Source organism: Chanos chanos, chromosome 2, assembly GCF_902362185.1.
Source record: "Chanos chanos chromosome 2, fChaCha1.1, whole genome shotgun sequence".
Taxonomy (NCBI): Eukaryota; Metazoa; Chordata; class Actinopteri; order Gonorynchiformes; family Chanidae; genus Chanos; species Chanos chanos.
The window spans coordinates 26,182,700-26,198,157 of NC_044496.1; the positions used below are offsets into that span (position 1 = coordinate 26,182,700).

The 15,458-nt window shown below is 42.5% G+C and overlaps 1 protein-coding gene across 3 annotated transcripts in view; it reads right to left on the reverse strand.

The window, feature by feature from the left end:
- The window catches only part of ets1 (v-ets avian erythroblastosis virus E26 oncogene homolog 1), a 34,838-nt gene extending 20,163 nt beyond the window's left edge, over positions 1-14,675 (reverse strand). For 2 of the 3 annotated variants that reach the window (XM_030765709.1, XM_030765708.1), the window contains exons 1-3: positions 14,593-14,675; positions 12,885-12,986; positions 8,326-8,476 (exon numbers count right to left, since the gene is read on the reverse strand). In XM_030765709.1, coding sequence (XP_030621569.1) covers positions 8,326-8,476; positions 12,885-12,953 — 220 coding nt within the window. In that variant the 5' untranslated portion in view covers positions 12,954-12,986; positions 14,593-14,675. Of the gene's footprint in view, positions 1-393; positions 660-8,325; positions 8,477-12,884; positions 12,987-14,592 lie in introns of those variants that run through there. The other variant, XM_030765710.1, reaches the window with a different exon arrangement.
- Between the last annotated feature and the right edge of the window lie 783 nt (positions 14,676-15,458).

Here is a 15,458-nt window from a genome sequence, read left to right on the forward strand (position 1 = left end):
TTACGCCGACAGTATCCACAGAACAAATAAGAGAATGAACCACATTTAGATAATTTAGTACCGTAAATAGGCTATGCATCCGTTTGAAAAGAGCGAAGTGCAGCACTCTGTGTTGTGCAAAAAAAAAGTTTCTCGTTATTCATAATCTGCTGATAAAAGTAAATTAAGAGGCGCAGACAAACGGTCCCATTACACATCATAGTCACCAAATTAAGCGCAGCTAACATCCCTCACGTAACGACGACTGCATAAGTATGTTTTTAGTCATTACAGAAGTTCGTCACATAAACTGACAGCAATGTCACTGATGCCAAATTAAAACACGCACGCATATACATCAGAGCCGTCATGTCATACTCATAACGTTAACAAAGCTCCGTTTGCATTACTCACCGTCCATTTTTTCCGATTTCATTATACTTAACGTCGGCTTCATATCGACAGCTGCCGTCATCGTGCATTCAATATGTTCTTCAATGTTTTCGTCTCTCCCGTTATAATAGTCCCAAATATAATGTAAGAGATCGCTCCCTCCCTCTGAAGTCCGTACAAGCTTCAACTTCCTGAATATAACGTTCAGACTATTTTCCCTTGTCTTAATATTTTTAACATAAAGATTCTATGTCTCAAACACAAACTTCTCTTACGATCACTCTCTCTCTCTCTTTCTCTCTCTCTCTCTCTCTCCCTCTCTTTCTTGCCCTTCTTTCTCAATCACTCATTCCTTCCCTCCCTCTTTCTACCCCCGACAGGGCGTTTTCTGCTCCTCGCAGCACGGAAGAGGTTGGCCTGTTCTCGTGTACATATATGACATAGAAGATGGGCGGTGTTTGGACCCGGAGTGATTCACAATTCAATTACCTTCCTTTCTGCTATTGCCTGTTAAAGAACGCTGTTACATTAGCGGGTAGTCAAGGGGAGCAGTGATTCTCTGATTAAATCTGCCCTGGAACACTTTTCTGCTGCTGATTAGTTCTGGGAACTTCCACTCCTCGTTTTACACATTGTTATGATTTTTGCTCAGCTGGGAAAGACTAATGTTGGCAGAATAGTCTTTTTACAAAGAAGTCAGAAGTTACCATGTACATAATTACTGAGAACTATCTTAAGCAATCCTTGACAACCAAGAAACACAAGTAGTGGAAAGTGACCCTACCACACTGATGTAATCTATTGCTTAACTGATATGATTAAAGAGATGAAAAAACACACACAAACTTCATTGCTCTTGAAAATAGTCAATGCCAAACCATTTTAACCACCAAATGATTGATGGATGCGTGTTCTCACTCTTTAATGGGTGAGGAAGCTTGTCAGGCTCTGTTTAAAACTCAATCAAGCCAGAAATGCATGTGTACTATGTACATAACTCTTCCTCAACTATCTTCTCTGTATTTACACAAGCGAACATCGTTACCCTAATAATCATTCCCTGAAGGAGTTTTAATAGCCTCCTGAGACACAGGAGGAATTATTTGGATATAAACAGCAAGAAAAGAGTCTGACCAATGCTAAATGGATGAGCGACCTCATAATGTTGACCCAAAGCTTATAAACACCTCTGACAATTTCCTGCCCGCTTTGAATGGCTAAATAAAGGCCAAATCTGTCATTTTACTGAATATTCCCCAGGCCTCGTCAAACCTTAGCCTGTCAACAGCATTTCGACCCTTATTTGCTGTGTGAAATGCTAAGGAAACTACTCTCTCTCTCTCTCTCTCTCTCTCTCTCTTTCTTTCTTTTTGAGACTTAATTAGACTTTACTGTTAGGTTGGTGGCTGCTGCAAAGTTCATGGAAGAGCTGTGTGCAATGTGCTGTGTTAGTTCAGATGGATGATCTCTGTTGTCCTCTGCTTTATTCTAGGTGATTTAAATTGGTGACAATCCTCATTTCATTTTGAAAATTGAATCACATTGATTGATTTGAGAGAACATTCTTCTTGAATGAAACTGAAACAGAGAGTAGAGGATGGAAATGGAGAGAGAGAGAGAGAGAGAGAGAGAGAGAAGGAGGGAGGGAGAGGGAGAGAGAGAGAGAGAGAGAGAGAGAGAAGGAAGCAGGAAGGTCCAATGTCAGTCTTAAGTAAATTAGCTGCCATGGCAACAGTTTCTTGTTGAAATTGTCAGGAGCTGATCAGCTTGTGTTCTAAGTAGAGCACAGCTGTCCTGACAACTGTCGGAGAGACTTTCTTCAATACTCAATCCTTAGCGGGTTTGATAGTTATAATCCTGTCCATAACCTCTCTGTACACAAGGCCTGCTCTTATAACATCAGTCCTCAGGCAACTGGGTGTACTGAGAATAACTCTGTTAGACATGTCAATAGCAGGTTCCTTCATTCAGCAGGTAGCACGACTGTAGACAGCTCTAAATGGGCCGATTAGCCATAGGAGCCAGTGCTATTGATCAGGTATGGATTTTTAAACTGGAATCTTTTGCCGTCTCCATTAGCTGGATCTGGGTAGTGTTTCATCTGACAGATACGAGCAATGGTAAAAAAAAAAAAAAAAAAAACCCCATCTGAGTCCCTCTCCGAGGGTTTAGGTGGTCAACTCCTCACAAGATGCTGTTAAAGAGAGCTGGGGGGGGGTAGGAATCTCTCACTTCTCCTCGTTCACTCACTCGCTCATTCATTCAGTTGCTCTCTCTCCCCCTCCCTCTCTCACTAGTCCTCTTTGTTTTTGTCTTAATGAGCTCCTTGTAGCCACTCTTTAAAAGGACAGCCTGGGTTCCTCTGTGCCCAAGGGCAGGCATTAGGACTAATGGGTTGCTGACTAATATCTGGAGCAGTGCTTGCTGAGTGGCCTTTTTTCTTTTTACAGGGCAAGCCAGGCTCCGCCTCTGGTCTGGCCTAATTTGAGCTTCAATAGTGTGAGATGTAACTGAACAGCCAAACCATACTGTTCAACAAAAATGACAAATAAGTAAACAAGCAAATAAATAAATAAATACATAAAACAAAGGAAAACCATGTGATTTTGCATTTTTGTACTGCTGGATATCAGATCTGATCCACTGATATGAATCTGTTGCAAGAGGAGGGAAGTATTACCAGATGATCTATGACTTTCTCCCCGTTGTCTTAAGCATGTTCTGGTGACCAGTGTGTGATGGTGATGTGGTTTCTGCCTCTTTGTGTTTAAATCTTTAATTGGTTATGGAGAAATACCGACATAGAGGGTTTGTGTGAAAGCCTCGACCGTGCACAGTGTCTGCATTAGCATGAAGGAAAGTTGGGTTTGATTCACAAGTTCAAAATTCATTCAAACTTGAACTTGGATTTCAGACGGGTCCTGGGGTTGTTGACTCGCCAAAACAATCCGTTTCCAGGATACCGCCATGGAAAATACGTTCCATCACAGTTACGGGAAGCATGTTCTGCCTTCAAGCAGCACAAAGCAGTGTGGGAATTAACCCAGAGTTAAAAAAAAAAAAAAAAAGACAGAAAACAGCCCGCGTTAGTAGGTTCATTAGCCTTTAACCATATAGCTCCACTCATAGTCAGAGGACTGTGGAACAACGTAGGCCAGACTGTTTTCAGAGTGCTAGAATGCTCATACCTTCATGGTTTCGAGAGTTAGCATATGTGAGCGCAGCTAAAGCTAGCTCAATAGCATGTCGCCAAGTTTGTCAGCTTGTAGTGGACCGTGAGAGACAGGCCGTACTCAGGGTTATTATTTGGATGATCCCGCCTGATGCAATGCAGTCAGTAAAAGGAGCCAATCATAAAACTTTCTTTTTTCCAGTGACTTTTGTACTGAGTAGTATGTTCAGTGTTCTAAGAGAGAAATCTTACTTTCCCTGCAGTATTACATGGGTTTGCTTTTCAATCAGAGCGATGCGGGATAGACTGGTGTTATGACTACTGTCACGAAAGAGTTTTTGTGAAATAAAAGATATGCTTTGCTGTTTTTATCATGAGCCTATATCTACAAGGAATAATACAGGATTGTTTTAGTCTAAAGTGTTAAAATGAATTACTACATTTACACACACACACATAGACATAGACACGCACTGTGTTGTCCTTTGGCTCTGTGTGTGTTGTCTGAGTGGATGCCACCGGCACTGGCTAGCTAAGGCCTGCTGAGATCACAGACACCCTGCAGAGCTCTGTTTCTGCTGCCCCCACAAGAGAGTCAGAAAGAGACGAGACAGAGAGGGAGGGATGGACTTACTGAACAAAGGCCCAGCTCTTTCAGAACAATTAGCAGCACTAAAGAGGACATCTCACTCTTCCATTAACTCAACCACGTGTCTGCCATTCACTCCATTGTGTAGATAATTAAATTACATCCTTCTCCACTCCTCTTTCTTCTTCCACCCTCTGGGTATCTGTGCCTCTCTCTCTCTCTCTCTCTCTCTCTCTCTCTCTCTCTCTCTCTCTCTCTCACCAGTAGGGAAGTCCCTTGCCACCTCTAATAGCTCTCATTCTAGTATCTCCAGCACAGGCTGTGAGTCCATTGATCTGAAAGGTCAGAGGGCTGGAATCACTATGAATTTTTCATGTACTGTAGGAATGCACAGCAGCTCTGGCTTACATGGAAGATGACACCCTCTGGTAGTGACACTTTGCCTCTCCAGCTTTTGTTACAGTTACTGCATCAGATAAGTCACGCCACAGACTGCTGTCACATTCATTCTTTTAGCCCTGCAAAAAATGTTTTATGCCGTGTTAAAAATACTGTGGTATGAATGTGAACAGTTGGAGAAAAGAAAAAAAAAAGTTATGTGGTTAGCTAACCAAGAAACATCCCTCCCCACAACAGAATTGTGGAGAGTGGAACTTAGGGCCACCCCCCTGTCCATAACGACATAGATCAAGCCACCCCTTTCCATTTTCTATCAAGGCGTCATTCTCTCTCTCTCTCTCTCTCTCTCTCTCTCTCTCTCTCTCTCTCTCTCGCGCTTTCATTCCCTCTTGTTTTGTTTTATTGTTGGGGGAAGTGTGTGCAGGTCTGATTAGCATGGCTGTTTCCTCCTTTCCCATAACCTCCAGACCCCCGCCGGCCGCCTGTTTACTTTTACAAATAAAAAATGGTCCTGCGCCCGTGAGGACGTGCCCCTCATCAGAGGCAGCCCACTCCCCTCTTTCCACAGTACCACACACACACACACACAATCACGGAGACACACTCACACACACACAAACTCACACACACACACACGCAAACACACACACACGCAAACACTCTGTCCAGCTGTCAAATCAAAAGCCATAAAAGCAAGGCCAACAGTCCCAAAGCACTGCAGCACAGCTGTTTGCATGGGCCGAATGGGTGTGTATGTTTGAAAAGTACATGCTGAATATGTGTGTGTGTGTGTGTGTGTGTGTGCCTGTGTTTTCAAACTGGAGTGGGAGTCTATTTTACATGTGTGACTTTAATGGATGGGTGTGAAGAGACTGTCTAAGGACATATGTATTTAGTGTTGCATGTGTGCTCTATGAGTCTGTCCTGTAAACTGCATGTTACTCCCTGCATATGCTTTGTATGAGTGTATGTTACTGTGCTTGGATGTAACTGAGTAAGTGTGTGTGTGTGTGTGTGAGTATGTGTTCAGACATTAGGAAGTGTGTGTTTGCTTGCAAATGGGTGCTTCGGCCTGACAAATGTGAGCCTGTACAGTACACTGTCTCTGTGAGTGTGTGTAAGTGTGTGTTTATGATCGGGCAGGGTGGTGTGTGAGAGATCTGGGTGTCTGGAGAGTAGAGAAGATGAGACCTGGTGTAAACACAGCTATGGCATGGCGGATGTCTGGAAGCAGTGTGTGTGACAGGAGACTTACAGCCAAACGTGCCCATTAAAACATAGCATTTACCTCCTTGCCTATGGAGTGAAGAGGCCTGCTTAACCACAGCTCATACAAGACAAGCACTCAGTAAAACACTCTCTCTCTCTCTCTCTCTCTCTCTCTCTCTCTTTCTCTCTCTCTCTTTCTCTCTGAGTTTCTCTCTCTCTCTCTCTCTCTCTCTCTCTCTCTCTCTCTCTCTCTCCCTCTCACACACACACAGAAAGTCATGCATTAATTACATGGTATACAAACAGGGCTTCAATTCAGACATGTAAAGAGATTATTATGCTATTTGATATTCTAAATAGAAAGCTTCGGCACTGGAAAGAAAGCACAGAGTGCAGGCTCCAGTTTAACTGTCTGCACCTGCACTGCAGGCAGACACGGATAATGCTAAGAACCAGAGCAGGAACACGGAGGAAGGCGCCTCTGCCTTGTTCGTGGCACAAACTAAAACCTGCCTCACACATCTCGTGCCTCTTGTGTCACATTTCATGGTACACCTGGGCACCTTCAGCCTTGCCAGGGCCAGGTCTAGGGCATGTGTCAGAAGCCACTGAGTATGTTTAACCAAATGCTGTTGAAATAGGAAAAAAATAAATAAATAAAAAAGGAAAATAATCCACTACAGTAGATTTACCACAGTAAGGGGCTTCATACACAGAAACATGGCACTGATTAATTATATGCCACAAGTCAGACTATTAAAAAAAAGGAAAAGCTCTTGCATGTGACAGCGTTCAAAGGAAACACAGACTGGAATAAATGACCTCACTTTGGAGCCACTATAAATCCAGAATCTGTATCCATAAAAAATCATATATATTTATATATATATATGTGTGTGTGTGTGTGTGTGTGTGTGTGTGTGTGTGTATATATATATATATATATATATATACATATACGTGTGTGTGTATGTACATGTGTGTGTGTGTGTGTGTGTGTGTATATATATATAGATATATTTTAGAAACATTTGTTCTAATACCTCCCATCGTCATAAACCTCTTTCACCCTTACCCCAAAGATGACATTAATGCTTTGAAGAGCATTTCCATCACATTCTCATCAGATCTGCTCTACCCTGAGATCTAAACTGCTATGCCAAGTTGACTTTTCTCAGTTTGACTAACGGCTGGAGTTGTCTAACGGTTTTTGTCTGTGCTGCCTGAACTTGTGGGCTCATGAACTCTTTTTGAGGTTAGTCTCTTACATAGATCTGTTCATTCATTGGTTTTGGCTTTACTAAACAGCATCTAAGCAGTAGAAAACGTGAGCAAAGTCTAAACCAGAACTTAACGACATGACAAGATCTGATAGTCTTACATGTACTGTACTCTTTCATTTTCCTTTCTGTTTTTAACTATGGGTAGAATTTTATGTTCATGAATTATTAAGCACACTGAGATATTTTAAATGATCTCAAAGTAGTATGTATTTAAACTCTAAATGTACAAACTTACATATCTTATATTGTAATGTGACTTTGGTTTTCTGTGTGAATGAAAACTAGGGTGTATTGGCTCATAGAGTGGATCTTTTTCCTTGTGCTTGACAATGTTTATGTCCACGTTCTATACACTGGGAGCGCTGGAGGCTGTAAAAAAAAGTGTGTCTCCAGCAACAAACATCAGCAAATCCCATTAAGCCTGAGCCTAACCCTGGTCCCCCAGGAGCTGCGGAGGCTTGGGAAAAGCATGGCCGCATCTGCACCCTTCCACCCTCGTGCCCTTGTGTCCAGAGGAGGTGACGGAAGAAAGCTGGTGCCCGAAACGAGACCCCACCTCCTCCCCCACCACCTTCTCCCCCACATGGCGTGTGTCCCTGTCCTACATATAAATCATTCTAAGAATCAGGGAGGCCAGAGTCAGATGGAGCCAACACACTGGGAGGAATGTTCTCATTTTAAATAAACGAAGGAAAAAAACTGTCCAGGCCCAAAAATGCAGGGCATGCAGCCACCATTGCTACCCTCCTCCCGCCTCCACACACACACACTCACGCACACACACACACACACACACACACACACACACACACACACAAGTGTGGCAGAAAAAGCACTGTTCTCTGGGGGACGACAGGGACGTTGACCCCAAAACGATGCCTTTACCAGATGCCTCCTCATCTCCTCAAGAAGCGGGAATGGGGCAGTGTGTGTGTGTCTGTGTGTGTGTGTGTGTGTGTGTGTGTGTGTGTGTGTGTGTGTGTAGAGACTGCATGCTTATATTATACCCCCACACAAAGACCTCTGTTTGCTGTGAACAATCACACTGTTCTGTCCTTTTGAATGATCTCATGCTTTATATGGACTGCAGCTAAATGGCTGTTCAAAAGACACAGATGTTATATCTCCTCTGTAATATGATGATATACTTTGAGGCCTAAAAGAGGTAGCTATCTGAGAACTTTGTTAAAAAAAAAAAAAAAAAAAAACTAAAATACACAGTTACATAGTGTATGAGAATGTCAGACTTGACTGTACTGATTTGGACTGGTCACAGTCCATGGTTGTCTTGAAGGTCTTACCGACGGGGCAGTACTCTGGGCTGTTGGGCACCTCCTGCAGGGTGATGTCCTGGCCATAAAGAGGCTTGGCAGGGTACATGTGCTGAGGGTGACAGGGTCCCAGAAACTGAGCCTGTGTTGCCATAGTAACTGCTAACCCAGCATTTTGCCTCTGTCGAGAAACAAACATAGCCATACAATATACAGTCACTCTCCAGCCTTTTTTAAACTTTTCATTCCTCAATGTGAAATTCCTTTTTCTTATGTGATTTGTAAGTTAGATGAATTCAACCAGTTAATATAAGTGCACTGGGTGATTTACTTTAGAATGATATGTCAGAGTTTAAAAATAAATACAATTCCATTAAAAGTTTCATTATTTGTACGGGTACCGGAGTTTATTTACAGAGCAGTAACAGCCCATCATTAGCCACTGACAAAACAAAAAATGAATAAAATGGAAAATTAAAAATACCAAACTGCAAAAAGCCACCCCAGAATATCAATCCTGATGGTACAGCAGCTCTTGCAGCATTTTACCGTGCATTTCTACAGACCTCAACCACGCTCAGTTAAACAGAGCTTATATTGCAATGAACAGAAACAGTTTTGACATCCACAATTTCAGACGATTATTGGTCTCGTTTCATAGTAGGATTGTTGATTAAAAGGTTAATGTAGGACTTAATAAATATCACTATATTCAAATTGCAACAAGTGAGCACAATTAAAATACAGCGTGTTTTATCCATTAAGTTCAAAAAGCTGATAATGAACAGAACTGTTGCGTAATTTGTGGATTAGCAAGGATCAGACATAGAATTCAAATGCAGTGTCAGTTATATCCACTAACCTTCATTAGAAGCTTAAGGTCACATAAACTGAGCAACAAGATGCATAAAAATGGTAATTAGTATCTGTAACACAGTAATTGTAAAATTAGTAGATGGAACTCCAGGCCTCATCACTCATTTTCATTTTGCACCCCTGTGGGGCCAAAGGTAGTTCAAGCTTGAGTTAAGGTTTGAGTAGCAAAGTTTTGATGTTAAATCAGATAAAAAAGGAAGTAACTGTAGAGTTGTGTGCCAAACAGAGAGCTTTGCTGACTCTAGTTGTGAATTTAGCACAGATACTGGAGACCATAGTAGTCCAGATAGCAGGACCGGTACTATTCTGTGGGGAAATCCTCTCACGTGTAACTGAGAGACGGAGAAAAAGTCCATTCAAACCGACAGATCAGCAAACCTAGACCCAAAGTACATGCTATCAACCAGAATTGTGTGTGTGGTATAAACATGCATTGTGTTTGACCTGTTTACATTCTTGTTTCATTTTGGACGGAGATATGTTGACGAACATTTGAAAATGCTGGCTGAACTCTATCGTTGTTTAGCTATGTTCTTGGCAAATATGTGGGCTACTATTTCCTTCAAAAACTCTGACTTACGTACTTTGCTCCAGCAGTCATTTTATTTAAAAGTTCATGTGGGAGGTCACAGTTGTGCCGCTGTACAGTGGATATATTATAATTACACTTGGCAGCATGGAATACACAAATTACCATACTGAATTATTATGCTGTTATGCAATTGTGCCTTAGAGGAGAACATCGGATGCATAGAACAGTGATAGCAACCCCACCATCCTTTGTTCATTCACCTCTTTCCTACAGTAGTAACAGTTACACAGTTGCTTTACCTCTCTCTTTCTCTCTCTCTCTCTCTCTCTCTCTCCCTGTTGACACTGTAGGTCTCTCTCAGACTCCACTCTGTGGTGATAGGCACACGCTGACTACTGCTGATAACACTCACAGTATGCAGCAAGAGGCCAAGTTACACTGAGTGCTAACACACAGGACAGCTACAGTGACAACAGGCGAGCTGTCACTCTGAGTCGGAGCCCCTGGTATCTGGGCTACTGTCTGTCTCCAGGGCCTGGTTTGAGTGGGAGGCGGTGGGTGCCTGACTGACTGCTCATCTGATAAGACGTACTGTGGCACAGTTATCAGAGTTAGACTGCCAGTGGCTTTATGGAGTGGTGACGGAAGAGGAGGAGGAGACTGTTCTCAGTGGGAGAGGAGACAACGAGGAGGGAGAGCAGTCTGACTGATTTGTAATGCACGAGAGACTCCCCAGGGACACTGCCAGAATCACCCCCATTATTCCCACACAGATCCCCAGTGACAGAGAGTAAAAGACATCAGACGAGGACACAGCAGCCATGCCCTATCTGTGCACTGCTGGTGCTACCACTTTTCACTGAAACAGCTGCTCTGGATGCCCAAAGGGGACGTCCTTTCTTTTAATTAAATTGTTGATGCTTTTTTTATGATACCTTATTTCAGTGAACCTATATTTGGCAATATTTTGTTGCTGTTGCTGTTGTTGTTTTTGTTCTTGTTTATGTTGTGAAATCTGGTAAATATGCAACTTTTGCGGGCTAACTGAAGGAACATTAGCTTTAGACTGACCAACAGTAAAAGATGTTTCTTTGTGACAACAAATGAGAGTGATGTCAACAAGATCACAGATTGCACAGAAAATTCTGATGAAGTGTTTCATCAAAAAAAAAAAAAAATCTGGGGTTTGAGCAATTTCTTCTAGTTAATGCTGTTATGTGAGTGATTCAAGAAGCTGCCATTGACAAAGCATGAGCACAGTTTAGAGTGCAGTGTATTTTGGGTAACCTTAATAGGTAAAGGTTATAATTAGAGTTGAAAGCAATTGTAAAAGTTGCTAATGACAACACACAGTAGCTTGTTGAAAATCGTTCCACACACGAGTCAGTCTGGCTCCCATGCTCTTTGATTTGTAGTGCTAATGAACCTAGCAGATGGGACAGACAAACATGCTAACAGGGAATATCAGTTTCACAGAGCTCTCTTCTCTATGCTGCATATGATCTGGGAGGGCCAGGGGAAGATAGGAGAATGTTCCTTTCTTCTCTAGCAAATGTAAATTCACGAACGAGAGGAAAGACCCCCGCTTGGCACACCCTCTGCCCAGAAACAGGGGTGAAGCTAACAGCCCTACAATCATCTCGATTTCAAAAGGGCGAGAGAGGGAGGCCACCTGAGCACATTTGCAGTGGCGGAGCATAGTGGCAGGTCACTCATTGGATGGGAGTTTGAGGAGAGGCGGGGGAGGGGGGGGGGGGGTTGCTGGTCGGGCAGAAATTAGCATGTGACCCGTCTTCTTTCCCCCGGTCTGTCAGCTCTGCCTGCTGCATACTGATGGCTGAATGTCCGCTGCAGCCGCCTGTTTATGAGACGCTTTCATTCAACACTCACCTGCCAGGAATCCCAATGTGGCCTCTGCTCCAATCTTCGCCCTGTCTCTAATTAAACACTCCCTTTGATCCAGCTTTGGCCGCTCCTGTTTTTCTGTTCGCAAAACTGCCTTAACCTCCATGACCTCCGAAGGCTTCAGAGAATTTAGATAATATGGGAGTAAACGTCTGTATTTTCTCTCCTTTTTTCCACATTTCTTTTCTCCCTATTCTTTTTCTTCCAATTTATTTCTGGGTTTTTTTTCTTTCTTTCTTTTTTTTAAGGGGCCATTGGCAGTGCCTTCCCTTGGTGAAGTAGGGCACATGTGATGTACCTCTGCATTTTCAGTGTTTGTTATGTGAAATCTTATCGACACATCAGTTTGGGTGTTGCCGAGTGTGATTACACATTCATTTGGTGTATGTAACATGGCATTGACCTTCTCTTTTTCTCTCTCACTCTCCCGCTCTCTGTCTCTGTTTCTCTTTGTATTTTATATTCCACCACCTGCTCAGACAATGCAAAATGCATAATGTTCTCCTGGTTTCATATTCAGCAGTGTAATTGGTCAGTGACAGAGGTGCAGATGTTTCTTTCTCCAGCTACACAGTATATGCATGTTTCTCCCTCATCCTCTTTCTGATGCAACACCAGACCTCAAACAAACAGTTTCAGCAATGACTAATACTGTTTTTCTTTTTTCTTTTTTTTTCCTTTTTCAGCATTCTGTTTGACAGTTGAAATCCGAACAAAGTGTGGGTCATTTAAAGGGAAAATGCTTGGTTCTCTCCGTTCATTTTATAGCCAAACTGTAGAAGTGTAAGAAAAGTTAGTTTGCCATTCAACTGAATCCCTGCAATGAAGGATGTGTATTTTATATAATGTCCAGTAAGAGGCACTTTCTATCAACTTGTACCATGGAAACAGACAATTCATAAACATGGGTAAGAAACACTGCACTATAAGCAGTACTGTCCAAAAGCCAGTACCACTCATTAATGAATAAAGAACGTTTGAACATGTCAGTGATTAAATATATGATTTTTGTCAGCTAGATTCAACTTTTGACTGGTTAAAATACAGGTACAATTACTTGAAAGAGCTGAAAATCTCCTGAGAATCATTGCATACCAGCCATTGGAAGTATGATAGATGGCACAGGTGTGCATCTGTGTGTGTGTGTGTGTGTGTGTGTGTGTGTGTGTGTGTGTGTGTGTGTGTGTGTGTGCGTGTGTGCGTGTGTGTGTGATGCATGCCTTGCGCGGTGTGCGGTGGGCAGACAGACAGTGATTAAAGTTTAAGGAGATCTTACCATCATGCCTAGACGATCAGTGGGGTGAAGGGCTGGGTAGGAGGAAACTCGATCCATGTAGTAACTCATCGTCACGTCTGGTGTGTAATCAGTGATGGAGGCCTGTAAAAGGGAGGACCACGTACAGGCAAACCAAGGAGTTAGGTAGTAGTGGTGATAGTAGTAGGTGGGACATACACACAGCCCCCCACCCATCCATCCCTAGACCCCCAAAAGCACCATCACCATCACCCCCATTAATCAGTGTCTGTTTACTCAGGAGACAGGACTTGAGCAGACCGGCTGTTAACCTGGATTACCCAAAACCTGCCGTTTCAGAGCAGGGTGGCTCCTCACTGACCCCATACTGACATGGGGCATGCGGCTCTGATAAAACACTTATGGGCTAAAACCTCCTCCTAAACTCCACCTCAACGTTATATCCTCAGCTGGAGCCCTGGTTGTACACTAGATAGGTCAGCACATAGTCATTCTAATATAACTCAGTCCAGTAAAAGTTTCCCCCTAATTTGGGGAAGTTCTCTGTATCCAGATTTAACTGAAGTGATATGAATATCTTGCGAAAAATACATTCCGCAATGATGTATACCATATCAGTACTGTGATTAAGACCGATAAGTAACAGGATGTGTAACTTTTCAAAAATAACTTGAAAAAAATACAGAGAAGTTTATCATATTATGTCCAATTAAAGTATCTAGACACCAGCACAGAAAAGAAGATCTATTGCTCACTGTTCAACCCTCCTCCTTCCTCTCTTTCTCTCTACCCACCCCTTCTTTCTGCCTTCTCTTCATCATTGTTTACTAGTTGCAGCATTAGCAGTGAGAACAGGAACACAGCTGTGAGGGTTGTACTTAGGAGGTAGCCAGCAGTGATGGGTACTGTAACGACTCATTTTCACCTAAAACATCCTCAAACACTGCACTGTGTGTGTGTGTGTGTGTGTGTGTCAGAGAGAGAGAGAGAGAGAGAGAGAGAGAGAGAGAGAGAGAGAGAGAGAGAGAGAGAGAGAGAGAACATCTTGAAGTGTTTAGTAAAGGATGGCAGCTGATGTTACTCTCAGTCAGAGTTTGAGGTTATTGTTACACATGGGTCTTTTAGAGGTTAAGTACGATTTCACATGATGCTAAATTGTCCCTAAGGGAAACCGTTAAGACAATGCCGCAGACAAAAAGATGTAACCAAATTATAAAGAGATTCAAGTCCTAAGACATTTTTCTGTGATATTTTTTATCCTCCAAATTTTATTTCATTAAATATCTATTCAAATTTCATTCAGGCTCTTACGGTTCGTTCTTGTGCACCAATTTCTGTCATACAAATGTACTTCATTCGAGTTTTGTAACCAGTGGCATCGTATAAAAAAAACTCAGATATTGAGCTTTCTGAGCTTTCAATCAATGGGTAGCAGAAAAAAAACAGTAAAAATATTTGCCTAACAAAACATTTCGATATATAAATGATCCGTGTCATCTATTACTGCTTGCTGGAGAAACGTTTTTCGTTCAATTTACCGAAGGACTTACACAGACTACTTAACGTAACTACCGACTGTGATTCATGCCCCTTTAAGCAACAAACTTCAAAGGGAGCGTTTCTAACTCTAACCGTGAGGTCCCAATATTTCAGAATAATTACACATATTACACGCGCCCAGATAGCCCACTCAGTAATTTCGTGTATTCACAAAAATGTTTCATCTTACCGTCGCTTTGCAGGCAAAGTTCAGGCTGAAGTGATTTTGAACAGATGTCTGTCAGCGCTCCTGTTGTCAAGTCTCGAGCTGTACCTGGCTCGCAGAAGCTGCGCGCTTTGGAAAGGAAGGATAAGCGCACTTGCCGGATTAGTCCCACCCTCGACAATTACCGGGATCCACTCAAAAAACGATTTAGGATTTTCCCCTCCGAGCTGTTACAAAACAAGTGCCGTCCATATGACATGGACAAAACGGCTGAGGTCGTTATCGTTTTTTGAACTATGTGAAAGTTGTATCCAGGTGGATGGAAGCTAAGGAGGCACATATAGCCAGTTTGACATTCTCTATTTTCAGTCTTGCTGCTCTCTCACTCTTCCTCGTTTGGTAAAGGTGATTCATGAAGGCATTCACATACATTAAAGCATTAATATTTCGCTTACTATTAGGGCTGTACTCTTTCAGATTGATGCATTTGTTTTGACGCTCCACTGATGCAATTTTAGAGAAGCGTGCTAATATGATTTACTGTTATCTATCACAAGTGAAGAAACTGTGACGAAATTCTTTTTCAAAAAACTGATGGCCATAATAACCAATTCAGTGAAATGCTAACAACCTGCATGTTATCTGCGGTTGGTAAATGCTGCCTATTTTGACTCTTTGAAGAGGTGCAGGAAAATGACCATATTAAGAGGAAAGGGAAAAGCCACTGATGGGGGTCACAATGAGTGGATTTCCTCTGGTGAGACCTTTCCCCGCAGTCATTTCTGCCTCTGATTCAAGCCATAGTCACTGAGCAGAGGAAGGGGAGTTTGGGAGAGGCTCAGGGAGTGGTCTGTGATTGGACACACTGGCCAAGGCCGTGTTCTCTCTCT